Source organism: Trachemys scripta, chromosome 3, assembly GCF_013100865.1.
Source record: "Trachemys scripta elegans isolate TJP31775 chromosome 3, CAS_Tse_1.0, whole genome shotgun sequence".
NCBI classification, from domain to species: domain Eukaryota; kingdom Metazoa; phylum Chordata; order Testudines; family Emydidae; genus Trachemys; species Trachemys scripta.
In genome coordinates, this window is record NC_048300.1 from 96,236,517 (window position 1) to 96,256,885 (window position 20,369).

Here is a 20,369-nt window from a genome sequence, read left to right on the forward strand (position 1 = left end):
GTAGCAGAGACAAACACACACACACACACACACACACACAAACAGTTCTCTGTTAAAAACAAACATTTCTTCTGTGTTTGTACATCTTCCTTTTGATTAACAGAGTTCTGGTCTTGCCTTTTTCAGGAACATACTTCTGCAACTCAGAAAGGCAGCAACGGTGAATTTAGTAGAGAGGTCAGAACATAAAGTACTATGCAAAAAAAAAAATTTGGCACAATTTTTCCTCTACCTATCACTCATGTGCTGCTAGCACCTAACCAAAAGTTCCATAACTGCATATCAGAAATTGGAGCACTGCTTTTTTATATTGTATTTTATCATGTTGCTCTTCTAATATGTGAAGGGAAAGTATAAGACTTATGGAAGCTGAATAAAGGTTTTCAAATCAAATGTCAAAAATTCATACAAACTGAATATAGGAAGTAAAAATAAAATATAATTTTCATTATTAGTTTTCCTTGCAGTCTTGTACAATGCAGTTTGAAATTTACAGTTTTTTTTTTTTTTTTTTTTTTAAGAGCAATTGCTGAAAACTTTTGGTATTTCTCGTGTCCCATACCATGGTTTAAGCACCAGTCAATGAATGAGTATTTCTGGGGCCCTACTGAAACCAGAAGGTCAAGAGAAGAGGCTGAAGTCACACCAGCAGAAAATTTGGCTCTAGGGTTTTAAATCCCAGTTTCTGGAATGTTTTCATCCTGCCAAGGCAGGCTGTGAAACTGCAGTCATTAGTACTAAAATGGAGCTATTAATACTACACTAGACATCCAACTATCAGCTGTTCTAAATTAAATTAATCCAGATAATGCAGAAGATGAGCTAGACCATACACTAGGGGCCCTTTCCAACTGAAATGTTGATTATGTGATCCTTGTTTATTGTTGGCATTTACATCCATACATCACTTCTCTAATATTAAATACCTTAAAACTCTACTCCAAAACATTAAAGCATAGTTTCATTCTGAAGAGTGCCTATGTAAAAATTGCAGTCAAATCCAGAAAGCAGATCTGTTATCAGAGTCTTATCTAAATGTAGTAACAAAAAGTTTTTACTGCTTTTATTACCAATAAAGAGCCAACAGAGCTAAAATTGAGTGTGCTATATAGTTTCTGTTATGTCTCATGCATCAACAGAATTGTTTGCCAAGGTCCAATCAGTTAAACCTATGAAAACCTATTTAAGGTAAAGCGGTTACAAAAAGTCTAATTTGAAGACAATCGAGTAGCACACATATAACTGAGGACAAAAATCTCATCTACAGAAATTTTATTTCTGGCCATGGTGAGTGAAAGGTAAAGAACCCAGTTAATCCCTCAGTCAAGGCAGACTTTACAGGGCTGGCAGTTTGGGAGGAAAAAAAATCTTTCTACCTGTAAACCAAATATATTTGATAGGGAAGTTGATGTACAAAGACGGGTTCTCACAATGGCATTTTTGCAGAGTGACTGTTCAAATTAGTTTCTATCCACTAATACTCAATACAGCAAAATCTGTACAAGAGACAAGACTCGTTAAACAACTCCCTGATTTATGAGTCTACTCTAAAGCATCCTCAAAAACACATACAAGTCTGCTCCACCTTTATCATCCATTAAGTTACCAAATTTTGCAGGTCCATTGAATGGTCACTAAAAATGGGTCTACTGCAAATACTGCTTGCATGGGTAGAATATGAAATAGAAAGAATGAAGCAGTCAAGTTATAGGCAGCTATATATGCTGCAGAAAATGGAAGATTCTTCAGGACAGATTTCTAAAAGAATGGGAGGATAGAAACTAGAAGGAAAGCAATTCAGCAGCAGACACAGAGTTAGCTGAATCCACTGGATCTACAATCACCTTTGGCAGGGCACTGTTGTAGAAAAGCAGACATTGCCAGTACAAGAAAAGACTATGTATCTTCAAGAGAGAGGTTGCTGAACTAATCTCTCTCTACAACTTCTTATCTGGAATTCTTCCAAAAAATACTGTTTTGAAGAATGAGAGTATTAAATACCTTACCATGTTAGTGACAAAAGAGATTACAACTAGTTACTTAACAGGAACTCTAATTGAAAAATTCTATGTTTACTTTCATCCATCCATTTTTCAATTGATTTCCTTGCTATAACCCAGTGGTTCTCAAACTTTTATAGTGGTGACTCCTTTCACACAGCAAGCCTCTGAGTGCGACCCCCTCCCCCCCCCCCGTTATAGATTAAAAACACTTTTTTATATATTTAACACCATTATAAATGCTGGAGGCAAAGCGGGGTTGGGGTAGAGGTTGACAGCTCGCGACCCCCCATGTAATAACCTCACACCCCCTTAGGGGTCCCGACCCCCAGTTTGAGAACCCCTGCTATAACCCAACTTCAAATTGAGATTTTCTGGCTTTATTTGTATTGCGCCAGTTTGATACACAAGTATCATGTGACAAGTGCAATACAAAGGAAGGCTGCAAAATCAAACTTATTTTAATATTACACGGGCAAAACATTGCATATGAGTAAGCATGACAGGTAAGTGGGGAACATGGAGACCTGGGAGATGGGTCGGAAACAAGAGGGAGTGTGGGCTATAATGGCAGAGAGAAAGGAGGGTCAGGGCAAAACTGGGAGGCAAGATCGAACCAGTATCTTAGATGCCTATATACAAATGTGAGAAGTATGGGTAATAAGCAGGAAGAACTGGAAGTGCTAATAAATACATACAACTATGACACTGTTGGCATCACTGAAACTTGATGGGATAATACACATGATTAAAATGTTGGTGTGGATGGGTACAGTTTGCTCAGGAAGGATAGACAGGGGAAAAAGGGAGGAGGTGTCATATATTAAAAATGTACACACTTGGACTGAGGTGGAGATGGACATAAGAGACGGAAGTGTTGAGAGTCTCTGGGTTAGGCTAAAAGGGGTAAAAAACAAGGGTGATGTTGTGCTAGGAGTCTACTGCAGGCCACCTAACCAGGTGGAAGAGGTGGATGAGGCTTTTTTTAAGGAACTAACATAGGGTAACCCTATTTCCACAAACAAAAAAAAAAAGAGGACACTGGGGGAAGCCCCGCCCTAGCCCCGCCCCGCCCCATCCACTCCCTCCCACTTCCCACCCCCTGACTGCTCCCCTCAGAACTCCAACCCCCCCTGCTTCTTGTCCCCTGACTGCCCCCCGCTGAGAACCCCCTACCCTAACTGCCCCCCCCAGGACCCTACCTGTCCCCTGACTGCCCTGACCCTTATCCACTCGCATGGGTGGCATGGTTGTAGAAATTTTGGTGGTGCCCAGAACCCCCCACCCCACCTGCCTAAGGCTCTGGGAGGGGGGTTGGGTGGGGGGAGGAGGTCTGGGGTGCAGGTCCTGGGCTGGGGATTAGGGTGCAGGAGGGGTGCAGGTTCTGGGATAGAGTTTGGGTGCTGGGTGCAGGCTCTGGGCTGGGGCAGGGTGTGCAGGAGGGGGTGAGGGGTGCAGGCTCTGGGATGGAGTTTGGGGGTGAGAGCCGGTGCAAAGGGAGGGGGTGCAGGCTTTGGGAGGAAGTTTGAGGGCAGGAGGGGGTGTGTGGGAAGGGGGAGGGGGATTGGGAGGGAGTTTGGGGATAGGAGGGGATGCAGGGGTGAGGGCTTTGGGTCTGGGGATGAGGGGTTCATGATGCAGGAGGGGGTTCAGGGATGGAGCAGAGGATTAGGGTGTGTGGGGATGAGGGCTGGGGGGTTTGGGGTGTTGGAGAGGCTCAGGGCTAGGGTGGAAGGGCAGGGTAAGGGCAGCCTGTCTTCCCATTAGTGGATGGGGGCACTAGGACCCGGGGGCAACAGACAGCAGTTGCTGCTGGCTCTGGCAGTACACGCAGACAAGGGAGAGGCAGACAGGGAGGGGGGACCTACGGAGGGGGGGGGGATGCGCAGAGGGGGGATGGCAGGTGGAGGCTGGGGACCCATCCAACACTCTCCCGCTCCCTGACTGCCCCCCCCTCCTCTTACCATTCTGGCTCCACGTGGGTCGGTTTGTGTGCTACACAGGACTACAGAGAGAGGGAGGGGGGAGCAGGGGAGGGCTCTGGCTGCTGGAGGCCAATGGGAGTGGGTCAATCGGCCTAGCCGCCCAATCAGCAGCCACACTCTGCATGGAAGGGAGGGAGGGAGGCGAGGGAGAAAAAACCCGGACTTTTTAACCTTGTTACCAATTCCTCCCGGACGGCTATTTAGAGACGCAAAAGCCGGACATGTCCGGGGAAATACGGACAGATGGTAACCCTAAACTAACAAAATCATCCAAAGCCCAAGATTTGGTAGTGATGGGGGACTTCAACTATCCAAATATATGTTGGGAAAATAACACAGCGGGGTACAGACTATCCAACAAATTCTTGGACTGCATTGCAGACAACTTTTTATTTCAGAAGGTTGAAAAAGCTACTGGGGGAAGCTGTTCTAAACTTGATTTTAACAAATAGGGAGGAACTCATGAGAATTTGAAAGTAGAAAGCAGCTTGGATGAAAGCGATCATGAAATCAGAGTTTGAAATTCTAAGGAAGGGTAGAAGGGAGAACAGCAAAAGAGACAATGGATTTCAGGAAGGCGGATTTTGGTAAGCTCAGAGAGCTGATAGGTAAGGTCCCATGGGAATCAAGACTGAGGGGAAAAACAACTGAGGAGAGTTGGCAGTTTTTCAAAGGGACACTATTAAGGGCCCAAAAGCAAGCTATTCCGCTGGTTAGGAAAGATAGAAAATGTGGCAAAAGACCACCTTGGCTTAACCACGAGATCTTGCATGATCTAAAAAATAAAAAGGAGTCATAAAAAATGGAAACTAGGACAGATTACAAAGGATGAATATAGGCAAAACAACACAGGAATGCAGAGGCAAGATTAGAAAGGCAAAGGCACAAAATGAGCTCAAACTAGCTACGGGAATAAAGGGAAACAAGACGACTTTTTATCAATACATTAGAAGCAAGAGGAAGACCAAAGACAGGGTAGGCCCACTGCTCAGTGAAGAGGGAGAAACAGTAACAGGAAACTTGGAAATGGCAGAGATACTTAATGACTTCTTAGTTTCGGTCTTCATCCAAGAAGTCTGAAGGAATGCCTAACCTAGTAAATGCTAATGGGAAGGGGGTAGGTTTAGCAGATAAAATAAAAAAAGAACAAGTTAAAAATCACGAAAAGTTAGATGCCTGCAAGATGGTCTAGACAGTATTTGGTCCTGCCATGCGGGCAGGGGACTGGACTCGATGACCTCTTGAGGTCCCTTCCAGTCCTAGAATCTATGAAAGTCACTAGGGCCTGATGAAATGCATCCTAGAATATTCAAGGAGCTAATAGAGGAGATATCTGAGCCTCTAGCTATTATCTTTGGAAAATCATGGGAGACGGGAGAGATTTCAGAAGACTGGGAAAAGGGCAAATATAGTGCCCATCTATAAAAAGAGAATTAAAAACAACCCAGGAAACTACAGACCAGTTAGTTTAACTTCTGTGCCAGGGAAGATAATGGAGCAAGTAATTAAGGAAATCGTCTGCAAACACTTGGAAGGTGGTAAGGTGATAGGGAACAGCCAGCATGGATTTGTAAAGAACAAATTGTGTCAAACCAATCTGATAGCTTTCTTTGATAGGATAACGAGCCTTGTGGATAAGGGAGAAGCTGTGAATGTGGTATACCTAGACTTTAGTAAGGCATTTGATACGGTCTTGCATGATATTCTTATCGATAAACTAGGCAAATACAATTTAGACGGGGCTACTATAAGGTGGGTGCATAACTGGCTGGATAACCGTACTCAGAGAGTTGTTATTAATGGTTCCCAATCCTGCTGGAAAGACATAACGAGTGGGATTCCGAGGGCTCTGTTTTGGGACCGGCTCGGTTCAATATCTTCATTAACGACTTAGATATTGGCATAAAAAGTACGCTTATTAAGTTTGCGGATGATACCAAACTGGGAGGGATTGCAACTGCTTTGGAGGACAGGGTCATAATTCAAAATGATCTGGACAAATTGGAGAAATGGTCTGAGTTAAACAGGATGAAGTTTAACAAAGACAAATGCAAAGTGCTCCACTTAGGAAGGAACAATCAGTTTCACACATACAGAATGGGAAGAGACTGTCTAGGAAGGAGTACGGCAGAAAGGGATCTAGGGGTTATAGCCGACCACAAGCTAAATATGAGTCAACAGTGTGATGCTGTTGCAAAAAAAAAGCAAACATGATTCTGGGATGCATTAACAGGTGTGTTGTGAGCAAGACACGAGAAGTTATTCTTCCGCTCTACTCTGCGCTGGTTAGGCCTCAGCTGGAGTATTGTGTCCAGTTCTGGGCACCGCATTTCAAGAAACATGTGGAGAAATTGGAGCGGGTCCAGAGAAGAGCAACAAGAATGATTAAAGGTCTTGAGAACATGACCTATGAAGGAAGGCTGAAAGAATTGGGTTTGTTTAGTTTGGAACAGAAAAGACAGAGGGAACATGATAGCAGTTTTCAGGTATCTAAAAGGGTGTCATAAGGAGGAGGGAGAAAACTTGTTCACCTTAGCCTCTAAGGATAGAAGAAGCAGCAATGGGCTTAAACTGCAGCAAGGGAGGTTTAGGTTGGACATTAGGAAAAAGTTCCTAACTGTCAGGGTTGTTAAACACTGGGATAAACTGCCTAGGGAGGTTGTGCAATCTCCATCTCTGGAGATATTTAAGAGTAGGTTAGATAAATGTCTATCAGGGATGGTCTAGACAGTATTTGGTCCTGCCATGAGGGCAGGGGACTGGACTCAATGACCTCTCAAGGTCCCTTCCAGTCCTAGAATCTATGACTTTTTAAAATGACTAATAATTGTATCTCTAAAACAAAATAGTTCTCAACTGCAACAAGGTGAATTACTATTCTGTAAACAAATTAATGTATTTGAAAATATAACAAATGCTAACTGCATGAGGGGATACATACTAACGGCACCCAAGTACATTAATCCAGTTAATGTAAAATTAATGTAAATTAATCACAAAATCTATTACTGTATTCTCCATGATACCCAAATACAGTAACAAACAAGTAAACAAAAAGCAAATTAAGCACTTCTGTCCATCTATTGATTATAGATATCAGAACAAGTGCTGCCTCCTTCACAAGTAAGATCAGAATTTTGTTGTTTGTTATTACGACTTGAAACCACCATGCTGCATTAAATACAGGTTGGATTGATACTTCCACAGCTCTGCTGTTCTATTTAGTAATATATTATGACTCAATTTGTGTGTGAATTAAAGATTTTATTGAAAACTAAACAGTAATGACAGCAACTGTGCAATCAGTTAAAAGAAGTACATGACCTTCATAACTGCCTGCAGCCAAAATCTGCAAAAAAGTTAACAAAAATGAAGAACTCCTACATGGTCTTCAGTGATTTAATGGGCACATTCATTTGTGCTTTAGTTGGCTGCTATTTACATCAAGATAAAAATCTCTTCCTTTTCTGTGATGGCCACAGTCCAGCTTCTTGCCTTCAGCTGGGACAAACTGTGGCTTAGCACTTGCTTTTGCAGATTTGCAAAACGTATATCTGCTCTTCACCTTATCAAATGTCCTAAGACCAGCCCTGGCATCTATTTTTAAAGAAAACTGTATTCAGCATCATTCTTATTATGGAAAGCCAAGTTTTGGACACTTTAATCGGCATGATCAGCTTTGCTTGACATTGCTTAAAAACCTTAAAACAGAACTTCTTTTACACTTTATTCTCTCTGTATTAATGAAAAGCATATGTTTCAAGACCATTACACATTAACTCCTCAACATTTCAGCTGACAGAATTCACTTGAATGAAAAACATCTATGCTTAGAGCCTCTCTCCGATACAGCAGAAATACTAAAAGCAGAGAGATTAGGAGAGGCCTATCCCTGAATTCCAGCAATGCAAAATTAAAAACAAACATTTTGAAGACCTATAAGGTAGATAAATTCTGACTGACTTGTATTGCAGAATCTCTTCTGGCAGAACTACTGCAGCTATCTAGCATATACTTTTTAAAAGGGAACGTGTTTGAATCCAATATCAAATCAAAAAATTGTCTTTGCAAGAGGTGGCTAATTACAACAGTGAGTGACTCACCAGCTGGTGCACTGCACTGTGGCTAGCTGCAGCATGGCCAGGTTTTTTCCCCCTCTATACACCTATTGTCTTGACCCACTGATGGTCCCCTTTTGCCTTGTGACTTGGCCCTCCAGCCAGGTCACTTTCAGGTAACATAGCGTTTTCACCCAGTAGTCCTAGGATCTCAGACCAGGTTGATGGCCCTGGTCTAGGCCCAACAGTCCTTCTAGCCCTTTGGGTCTGAAGTCTTCCAGTTAGTTTTCCAAGAGATGTTGCAGGGAAAACCAGTCCATCCCTCTACTCCGGGTTCTGACCCAGCTACCCTTGTAGCAAGTAGTTAAAGTGTCTGGTCAGACATCTTGCTTCTTCCATGGACTACTTCCTACGCTGGTCCACCTTCTAATCAGAAGGCTCATATTCTCAGTGGGAGTCTGCTCTGGAGCAAAACCCTTAGTCCTCATTCTCAAGGCCACAAAGGAAAGGAAACTAAATTTAACATAAATAAAGAGCAGTACCAACTTCTCTGTCCTATCACGATCCTCCAGCCATTTGTCCTATCACTCTGTGCCCATAGGTAAGGCTGCGATTTAGTCACGAAATCCGTGACTTCAGCCAGCGCTGGCTGGGAGCTGCAGGGTTTAAATAAAAAATGAGGGAAATCAGGTTTCAGGATGAATCCCTATGCTTATCTCATCCTATAAACACTGTACATAGGAGTCATCACAGCCTACAGATTTACACTGCTTCCATTCAACAGAATTAGTGGTCCAGAAACTGGCAAGCACAAACTGGGAGATATCAGCATCAGTGTTACGGACATCAGCGATGGCCCTTGTGTACTCCGTAGCTGAGTACTGTGCACCGGTAAGGACCAGAAGTAGCCATACTCAGCTTGCTGATGTCGAACTAAACACTGCAATGCAATCACTAGAACCCTGAAGTTGACCCCAACATCTGGGCTGCCAGTGGTGTCACACATTGCTCCCTCATCCATTTGCCACAATCCTCCGGGAATCCCAGAGGGTCATGGAAAATGTACGTCTTCCCATCTACCAGGACCTTAACAACATCCTTCACCATCACTTGAAGTCGCTTAAGCCCTTTTGGACCCACACATTTAACCTTCAATAATGCAACTTCAATCCTGATGAAGCTTGGAAAGCCGAATGGCGTTCACAAGAAGTCAGAAATAAAGGCCTTATGAGAGACCTGATGCAGAAGATCCCTGGCTTTGATCTCCCATGAAGCTCATGAGCTACCCTAAACCATATCCGCACAAACTGTGGTAGATGCGGATACTTGCTGCACAAATGGAAAATTAAAGACTCTCCAATATGTGACTGGTCACCCAGAACAGACCATGGATTATATAACAACTCACAAATATGAAGGAGGCATCACTGTAATACACTCTGCTACTCCAGATGCAATTATCTGGCTTAGCCATCTGAACGTAAAATTATAGTGTTGCTCTACATTTACATCAGCCATACAAAGAAGAAGAAGAAATGGATGATTGCTTCAATTTTAACTATTTCCAGGGCTTTGTTTCACACCAGGCCATTTCCCCCAAGTTTTTAAAGTGGTGTACAGGGTGCGACTGTGATGGATTGTCAATGGTTTTTATGCCAGTAAATCTTTACATAACCCTTTAAAAGGGTAGGTGCTCACATTTGAACCAACAGTGAAGGTGGTTTGTGAACAAATATTTTAATTTACAAAGCAAATAAAGTAATAAGAAAAAACATTTTAATGCAAGATCATAATTAAGAGAGTGCCTAAGTCAAATGACACAAATACAGGTCACCTCACACATCACTAGCTGACCTGAGCATTACAACCACTGGCATAGTCTCACTATGACTGTTGATCTGATAACACAACTCAAGAACCTACTGTGATTCAACATAAAATGAAATAATCAGGAATTATATTTAAGAAGTTGCTGCAAGACAGTCTGATAGCACGACAATTCTGGTTCACAACCAGACATGGGTCTCTTGTTCTCCTAGCCAGTGCAGAGTGAATACATCAGGTCTCCTAGTGAGTGGGATCATGCTTGCATGCAGAGCACACCTTAATGAAAGATAAATACCAGCATTCCCTTCTCAAAAAGGAAAGCACAGTCACCTTGTGATGGGAATGGGCCAGGCACAGCAACAGAACAAAACGGGATTAAAATATGACATCCATTAAAAAAACCTAATGTAACCTTTATTCTCACAAAGTTACCCTAAAGGGCGGTCTGCATCCTTCAAATGAGAATCAATTAGCATATAATTATTATGCAGGAGTGAATGAAAACTTCACCCATGGTCTTGTATTATACAAATATTTAGACAGCATTTATCACTGTACTGTCATTCAAATACTAGCTACTACAGAAATAAGGTTTTAGTTTATAAATTTGATTATCTTCTCTTTTCTGACAGACACTGTTCTAAGTAATGGGACTCTATTTAATATCCTTTCTCTCATTGTGTCTGTGCCTTCTGCAGTGTGAGGTCTCATCTTAATGTCACCTCATATCTGCTTACTGGACACATTAGCAAGACCAAAACTATAGCTTTCTAGAAAAAAGGAGTCCATGCTGACATCAGGCTGCCAAAACTCTGTGGCTCTCATTCAGTAGTATATATGTCCAACTACCACACTGCATGTGCTGCTTTTCAGGAGTCCCACACTGTAACATACAAGTTGAACATACTTCTATTGTTCCAGGCCCTTAATTCAGAGATAAAGCAAAAACATACTAACTGATGCAAATTCTACTGCTTTTCCAAAGCTAAGTGAGGACATCCTCTTCTAGAATATGCTCCACCCTCATAAACCTCTTCTGTAACCATGTTGTTTGGACTTCGAACAAATATGAATAGTAGGAAGGAGTACAAGAGTTTAAACAACAGTAGCAATAGAATAGTATGTCATGATGTCAGAACATGCTCTGCAATTACCTACCATATTTTTGAGACGTATGTATTGCTCAGTGCTATTACATACTCATCCAAAATTGTGTTGGCACACACACAGATTCTGCTCTGAATAAGAAAGGACCTTCATCAGACAATTATAAAAAAAAATGGTTATTGCACCACAAAGTGGCAAATTAATTTGACATTCTTGAATCCTCAAAACATAATTTTTTAAAACATTAGAAGAAAAGATCTATATGGAAAACAAAAGTTAGTGTTTTACTCTGAATATATAGAGCCACTAATTCTATTAATCTACTAAGCCCTTTCCATTTCCCTGGAGACAGTGGGAAAGAATTAAAGCTATTTAATACAAGAAAAGCATCAGTCTGCCTCCCTGAAGGGGGGCAAAAAGTGGGGATCAGAACTGTATATCTTCACATGCACAGGGAATGTAAGGGGATATTAACAATGTTCTTTTAAAATACTTTCTATGATCTGTAAGAAAGTTAGTGATTAGTCTCTCTTCAACACAAAGAATAAATCAATACCCAAAGATGGGAGGAAATAGTTTGGCGGATGTAGATGTTCAGAGGAAAGCATGATATGCCATTTCTTCCCTCTATTACACCCAGGACTATCAGTCAGAACAATGAAATCTTAATAGCAGTGGAACTCTGAAGGAGAATTATACATTTAGTCAAAATGTTTGTACAAAAAAAAAAAAAAAAAAGGAAGATTAAAATCTAGAATAAGATTATTCAGGTACTACAGCATGAAGCATTCTTTTGCCAGAAGGGGCATCAAAAACTTCACATTCAGCTTAAAATGTTTTGAAAACACAAGTGTATGTCTTTTTTGCCTATGTTGTAGATGTGACTATTGCAGAGGGACCTTAAATCAACCAAAATAAGTTTTCTGTGCCTCAAATATGTAAAAGTTTAGCCATTCACTTACTGAAGATTTGGTAGTTTTCTTCTCTTTCACTGCCAGAAAGAAGAGGACAAGAGAAGAGTCTGGCATTTGGAAGAACTTGGACCTTTCAATGTATATTATTTTGACCATATGATGAGCATCCAGATCACCAATTTTTTACTTTTTGGGTATTGTGTATATACACCTGAGGAAGAAAAGTCTCCTGTGGTTAATAAAAGAAAGAATAGATATATAGAAATCCCATGGAGTCCTAGACACAGTTTTGTCCATGCAGAAGACACAATGTTGTAATTCCACTGAAAGGCCCCTACTTCTGCAGATCTTCTAGAGTAAATAACCATAGTCAGGAAGAGTATCTTGAATGTTAGAGAGACTGAACTCTGAGATGCAACTGAAGGCTTTAAGGCTTGTAAATAATAATTTTTATTTATGGAGTACTTGTCCTGAGAGAATCTCAAAGGATTTTACACAGCTAAAGCACAGAAAAATGCCCAAGTTCATGGAGCAAATAAGCAACAGTGAAGCATGGATCCAGGTCTCCTCACAATCTCCTGCTCTAACCACTAACTTTACCTTGCCTCCCTTAAAGGAACCAGATCAAGTTTTCAACAGATTGGACTCCCTGGATCTTTTGTGCTGTAGCTTTTAATGATCTTTAAAATGCATGAACGAAAGGGAAAAAGGAGCAGGTTTATTCACTAAGACACTGGCATGCCTAGGGCCTGCAACAATTCCATTATTGAATTAGACACCAAAGGACCAGTATTGAAAAAGCCTAGCAGCTGTGTTTTATTTTTTGGTAGTGTATTATCAGATAAATATTAGACAAATCTGAGTATGCTAGATCTGTAGAGTGATTTCTGAACAAAAGGCGTTTGAAATGACTGAGAAAGGTAAAAAATATTCTAAAAGTTTCCTTGCAGCATCCAGGATACTAAGAAAAGTTTGTCTAAATTCTTAAGTATTTCTTAGCAGATTCTTCCATCCAGGGAAGGGAAAGAATCTACTGAGTTATCGAGTGCAAGAACTAGGGTCTCATCTGTGAACATGGCATACTATTAAAGATCTTTCTCTATCTTTCATGAAATTCTGGAAAGGAGAGAATGCATAGAGAAGTTCCTGTGCTCAGGACTAAGACAAGGCAACAAGAACCATGGTATCTTCTGCCTCGATCTACTAAAAAGTCATGTGATTTTTCTGAAAGGTCTAGAGTGAGGTCACCACATTTCTCTGTCCATAGCTGTCAAACACAATTACGGAGACTCCATTCTGACTGATTCACTTGTTAACAACTCAGTCTGCTATAGAGCAGAGTTCCTCTTATTTGAAGAGCTGAGATAGATAATATAGTTTTCTATTTCAGGTGAATAATAGCTTCTCAAACTAGCACAATGCTGCACAAGGATATTTACTTAACAAAGTTTATTTTTTTTTAATTAATCCTGTTAGAAATGTTCCTGATTCAAATTTTGCTAACAAACTCCTATGGAAATATTAATAAGAACCAATAGGTTGCATATTTAACCACATTTTCAGAACTATAGGGTGGAGTGGTCTTGTGCACTAGTCTGTCACTCTGAAGACACTGCGTAAGGTCACAAGTAGAAGTAAGTTTTGTGATCTCTTCCTAGTACCTTATGGACAGCTCTGTTTCTCAAACTACAACAAGATCAAAAAGCAATTGATGCTCAAGGAAGGAACAAGCTGGCCATGGAATAGCAGAGCCTTGTGTGAATAAGCCACCTGCCTAGGCAAAGTAAGTTACACCGACCTAAGCACTGGTGTGGACACTGCTAGATTGGCGGGGGAGCTTCTCCCACCAACATACCTCTCCCGCTGGCATAATAAAACCACCTCCATGGGAGGCGATAGCTCTCTCCCGTCAGCATCGAGCATTTTCACCAGTCGTGCTACAGTGGCACAGCCCAAAAAAAGGTGCATTTTTTTAATGCTACCATGTATGCTAAATCCTGATATTTAAACAGTCATTTAATGTGCTAAAAACATACCTTTTATTCCAGGTGCACACATGACCATAATGGACAGATATTAAATGGCAAAACTGTAGGGAAGGTGTCACACCCAGCCCACACTATGCATAGCTCTAACCAGTACTGAGTTTAAAACTTGGAGCAGTTCAAAACTACTCACTAGAACAGTTTTTAAAATGGTTTAACTACTCAACGTAGACATGTCCAAAAAGCATTAAAATTGGTGAATAATATTCATTACTAGATAGTCCCATGATTTGTAAAACATTTTGGCCCCATTCAGTTTTGAGCGTTAAATCATGTTACCTTTTTAAATTTAAAGTCCCTTAGAACCCTGTTTAAAACTGCGTCATGTAAAAATTTTAATAGAAGCAACATTGAGTCCCTCTCATGAAAAGGAATTTCCCATATAAATTGGTAGAGAAATGCCTAAAAACCTACTCATTATACCTCATATTGGATTTAACTTGATATTAGACTGATTTGATTCTTTAAATGAGCTACAGCAGTCATTACAACTCCAGAGTTAGAGATATGCAACGAGTAATAATGAAACACTAGAAAGATTTCATAACCTAAAAATTTACTTAGTATTTACTAGTTAGAGGCCAATACAAAAGACAAGGGGAAATCTCACCAATTAGATTCAGGACAATGTGGTGGGGAGACTTCTCATCTAGCTGAAAGACACCCTACTTCAATCTAAATGGTATCAGAATGTGTGGAGACAAAAAGATAGGTCTTTTTCAATATGTTATTCAATACCTTCACTTAGGCTCCATTTTTGGGTCCTGTTCCCCTGTGAGTAGCTCTGGGCCATGTTTCTGTTCAGAGTATTCATTAAATCATCAACAGTGAAAGATATTCTTGCCAATTTCATTGCCCTCTGCAAGGTTCTGAGTAATAGCAGTGAAAACTAACAAAGGTCAACTTCCCTCTCTTTTAGAAGGCTATTAACAGCAGAATCATGCCTATGCACTCAGGAAGAAAAACATTGTTTTATATTTGGAATGCTTCTCCTCTCTAACAAATAAACAAACAAAAACAAAAAGTGAAGATTTAAATTCTGCAGAGACTGGTTTATCCCTCCATTCCAATTCAGACAAAAATTAAGTGCCTTTAGCAAGTGGATTTTTCAAGCCCTGTAAGTAATATCAAACATTAGCCAAAGATTTACCAGTTAGATGTTTCAGATAAGAACCACATTTTGAAATATTTTTCTCCATTTCACTAGTTCAGTACAGCTGTTTCAACATTTCCATTAAAATATCAAAAGAGTAAAACAAAACATTTGCGTTTATACTGCTGCTCAAACTAAACTTGCTTGTCCTCCAAGAATGCTTACTCTTGCCTATTAAAAAGCAAGCACACTCATAAGGCACTATTACACTGATATTAGATATTCTTCATTTAACCACTTTTACAGATCACCCTCACTATAATCTTAGGGATGCCATGTATTGCTAATTTATTTATAGGAAACAAATAGCAACCTAACTGTAAGAGATATCTTCAATAGATAACTAAATACATACTATTTACATATAAGGGCATTTTATTAAAACTATCCTTATAATATGATGCTCCCATGAACAATGCACTATTCATCAATAAATAATAAAACATCACCTTTGTATGTTTTTACACATTTTACCTCATTCAGTTTATATCTAAAATTCTCTCCTCTCTGAATCTCTCAAATAACAATTAACTTTTTGTAAATGTAACTTAAATTGAAAAGAGAGCTTAAAAAGGACTGAAAATCCATTAATATTGTATTGTATTGTAATATTGTATTTCATTTTTAGTTGAAGGAGATAGAGTTATGTTACTCAACTCCCAGAATACTATAAGCAGTAGCAAGGAGTAACAAAGTAGCAGCAGCAACAAGAAAAAGATGAGATTTACCTGCAGTTTATAAAGGGATTTACTTACTTTTCCTAGAAAGATGATTTGAAGCTTCTAGAAATGTCAAAACTTAAGTAGATTTCAGGATAATAGCAAATTTAATTGACTACATTCCCCTATTAAGTGATGTTCAGGTAATTCCAATCTGTTTTTGGAAAGACATTTAGGCCCCTTCTCAACCAAATAAATGCAACTAATTTTTTATTTAGTTAGCACTGTTAAGCACAGAAGAACACAGTTATTGTTGATTTAGGCTACAAATTCCATATGCTAGTTTGAAATGTACAAGTTACTCAGTGTTGAGATAACTGTTAGAAGATCAAATGGTGCTGCTAAAACAATCTTTTGGTGGCTTAAAAACAAACGGCAAATAATTACAGCATTAGAAAGCAGCTCCCCAGAAGAAAATTCACGAACAAGCATGAAGCCAACATTTCCCTCTGGAAGATTTTCAAGTCCAAAAAGACAACACCACCACAATCTTTAACATCTTAGTACAGGCCTCTACTCAGATTTGTGTTTAACTGCTGTAAAAATGCCAACGCAACAGAGACTTCACAGACACATATACCAACCCCAGATAGTGGAAACTGAGGAGCCATACATCACAGCACTGGCATATCCTCAAAAGATGTGTGCACACACAAAGACACAAAAAAGACAGAACCCAGCAACAGCAACCAAGAGTTTTCCCTCTTCCCTCTCCTTCAAATGCAAATGCATATCTGATTTCCAGAGTGCTTCCTCACACTAGCTCCAGCAAAGCAGAAGAATAAGCCAGGACCGGACTCCAATCAGCAGCACAGTGATTTTCTTTTTATAACAGAATGAAAGGATACAGCCTTAAAGCTCCAGTCTGAGTCCCGATTGCCAGTATCCTCTGAACAGGATCAAATGCCAAGGCTGAAGGCTGATAGGGGAAACCATGGCGTACGGTCTAACAAGTCAGAGCAGTGAAGTAACGGTGGGTCAAGCAGCAGACCAAAAATAAATAAAATCAAAAGTGTATTAGGAGGAGGGGTTCAGTTTTAATGGCACTTCAGTAAGGAAACAAGCATTTAGGAAAAAAGATTTGATGCAAAACAGCACTTTAGCCTGAATTCATTACAGAAAATTTCTGGTAGAGAATCTATTCCATTCATCCTTGAACATGAAATAAGAGATGGTTACTGAAAATGGATTTGATTTTTACCTCTTTTCTTAAAAAAGCCACCAACTACTTCCATTTCATTTTGTCCCTTCCCCTATTCTCTGGCTTCTTGTTTATAGCTGTGTACAAGGCATTTGACAATTAAAATATGAGAGGTTTCCTGGGAAGCTTGACAACGCAGCCAGGACTGTAAATTAAACTATTACAAATCATTAGAACTGCTCTTCAGAGAGCCATCCCCATTTCTCTCAAGCAGAACAGTACATCCTCTCTCCAGGATAGCATTTTAAAAGAAATCACACATCCCACCCCCCAAAAAACCAATACTTAACATTAAGCTATTGGAATGGCTACCATTTTTGACTAGCCAGGATTTTAATTACTACTTGGGCAGTTATCAAATTAACTGTACTGTCGGACAATAATTGATTCAAATTAATGAATTGTGCTGTTTCACTGCATGACTCACTTTTCACACAAAAATATTTAATATAGTGATCTAACCTTGATCACAGCTATGCAAATGAAAAAATAAAACCATACAAATGCTAGCTTTTCTATTTTAAAAAAAAATCTTATATTAAAATTACAAATAAATATACAAATGCCAGTGTGGTGATTTAGGACCTCAAAAATGCACACACACAGGTTTTACTTCAATGAGGTTAAATAGGTTACGTTAAACAGCCATGCCTCTCAACTTTCAATAATTTTGCAAGTGATAAGGGATTACAATGTAACTGTAAACAAGGCCATTTAACTCAACACTGCTTTTTCCTTTCCAGATCCCTTACCTCTTTTAAATTGCTGATAAAAATGCCTGGAACACTAGATAAAATGTAAAGCAATATACACAAACAAGCCCAACCAAATAACAAGTAGGCCCTGGATGTTGTAAAGATAAAGATGGGTGTTAATATTCAAATTAGTTTTTATTCCTCTTCGTGCAGCTGCTGGATTAATTTGCTGCATCATCCTTTTATAAATGTATAGACCTCAACTACAATAATTATACCAGCAATTAACAATATTAGCTTCTCTCCCACCTCAAGTTGAGAATATCAGAAGTGTCTACTTGACAACAAGCTCCAACAAATCCAGCATAAACGTCTACAGCCCATTTTAGGTGCAAAAGGATAAATACACTTCCAAATAATGTGAAGGGTTAGGTTCCCCATACGTCCAGTCCATCACTCAAATGCAACAGCAATCAGATTTCCATTATACCCAGGTACCATTACTCTCCTCCCTACTTTCCCCCTCCCCAGCTTATTCTGAACAGACACAGTATTATGTGCATGAAATAGCCTAGAGGCAAGAGAATCAATCCAGAAATTGTCAAGGGAGGGAAAAGACGATCGAGCAAACCCTTTACAACTCCCCCAGCATTCCCTCCCCATCCCTAAAGAGTGGAGGGGTTCAGATAATTGTAGGTATTGAAAACCAAAGAGCCCAAAGCCTGCAGAGCCCATCATGGCTACATTATCTCCCCCAGGGCTGCGAGCGGGGCTCCTGGCTACAGTCTTCACCTTGCAGAGCTGGAAGTGCTCGGACTGGAGCGTCTCCGGGATGTCGCTCTCCCGGTTCCCGGACTGCTGTTGCTGCGAGGAGGAGGAAGCCGAGGAGGAGGACGAGACCGCTGTCAGGCCGTCCAGCACCTTCCTGATGTTAAATTTCCTCATGGTCTCGGCGGCGGCGCTCCCTGTTCTTCTGCCTGCCGCCGCCTCCCCCTTTTCCGGGCGCTCCCCGCCGCCTCAGCCCCCAGCGCACAGAGAGGGGAGCGGAGAGCCCTGCAGCGCAGGCGGTGCTAGGCGAGTGGTGCTGTCCAAGCGGTTCCCCTCATTCACAGGAACAGAGAACCAGAAGCAGGGCGGCGGGCGGACCCAGGCAGACGGCGAGCCCCTGAGCCGGCAGGGGAGGAGAAGTCCTAACGCAGGGGGAAGCCTAAGGCGCGGTGCGGAGACGGGGCACCCCAAGTGACCCCTAGAAGGTAAATCTGGTCCCCCCGCCTCCTCCTCTCGAGGCCTCAGATGACCCCCTCCCCCCGACCTGGTCCCCCTTCCTGCAGCTGCCGAGGCCCCAGACGCGCACACAGCCTTGGCCCCGCTCCGGGCCCTTCCCGTTGCCGAGGCCCCTGGCCCCCGCCTGAGGCTGCCTCTCGGTACAGCTGCGACGTGACAGCGACGGCCTCGGCCCCTCTCACCCACCCCGCCTCACATAGCGGTAGCGGTGGCCGCGCTGCTAGCCCTCCATGTGCCCCGGCCGGCCGCCGCAGTCCCTGCCTTTCACGCTCGCCCTTCCTTCGGCTCAGCAGCCTCCGCGCGTCAATTTCAGTGCGGCGCGTGCCTTAGGAGAGAGCTTCTCGCTGCTGCTGCTGGCTGCCGGCCCGCCCCCCAACCACCATCCTCCTGCCCTGCTCCTGCTCCAGCCGCCGCCGCCCCCTGTCTAGTCCTCTGGCCCCACAACGCGGAAGCGCAGCGCCCAAGAAGCAGCTGTCACTGCTACTGCTGCTGCCTGCCGCCGCTGCCTCCTCACCCACCCAGCGGCGGCTCTGTAGAGCATGCGCGCAAAGGCCGCCGGCACCCGGATGTCGGAGTCCCTCTCCCTACTCCTGCTCTGGGGGGAAGCTTGACGGCCCGGGGAGGCCACCCCAGGAAGGGGTGCACGTTGGGATGGCGAAAGGCACCCTCTGAGCAGAGGTAGAGCCTCCCCCAGAGGTTGTGGATGCCTGCTTTGAGTCCTCTGTGCAAACACCACAACAACCTTCTGTCACTCTGATGTGGCACCAGGGATCAGATGGCAGGTCTCGAGAGGCTGTGGTTCCTTCCCTCTGTGTCTGTGTGGTATCAGTGGTTCAGCCATACCACAGGTACTGGGGTAAGGCACTCATGGTTTAACCATACCTAGTTATGGTCATGGCTGGATAGCAGCTGTGGTGAAGCTGCTCACTATCTCTTCATATTTAACCCATCCACCTGGGGAGATGGACTAGACCCCCCGATGCTACATATCTAGCTACAGATCTAAAAACACTGACCACTGCCACTTGATCTCAAGAATAAGCTACCTTAACAATGAACTTCCTTGTGTTCTTAGGAAGCGGCAATCAGACAATAACAATATGATCAGAGATCAATGGCAAAATTTTACTGTTCAAATCACTGAGAGCAGGATTTACAGAATCACTGAGAACTATTTAAAGAATAGTAGCTAATATTTTTGCCTAATTACATATATTTTCGTACTACAGGTGCTTCATTGGTATTCAAGGAAATGTAATGTAATCTAGAGCATAATGGAAGCTGGTTACAATCTTAACTATGGAGGAGCTACTGTTTCTCCATAACAAGTAAAGCAACTTAAATTAAGATAATAAAGAAAGTATTGGTAAGGGCTGTCCAG

General features: G+C 41.8%; 1 protein-coding gene across 7 annotated transcripts in view; it reads right to left on the reverse strand.

Moving 5' to 3' along the window:
- STXBP5 (syntaxin binding protein 5) overlaps window positions 1–19,507 on the reverse strand; it is a 174,179-nt gene extending 154,672 nt beyond the window's left edge. For 4 of the 7 annotated variants that reach the window (XM_034765465.1, XM_034765464.1, XM_034765463.1 and 1 more), the window contains exons 1-2: window positions 18,497–19,505; window positions 16,657–16,754 (exon numbers count right to left, since the gene is read on the reverse strand). In XM_034765465.1, the coding sequence (XP_034621356.1) occupies window positions 16,657–16,754; window positions 18,497–18,649 (251 nt within the window). In that variant the 5' untranslated portion in view covers window positions 18,650–19,505. Of the gene's footprint in view, window positions 1–16,656; window positions 16,755–18,496 lie in introns of all 7 variants that reach the window. The other 3 variants (XM_034765460.1, XM_034765459.1, XM_034765466.1) reach the window with 2 other exon arrangements.
- Between the last annotated feature and the right edge of the window lie 862 nt (window positions 19,508–20,369).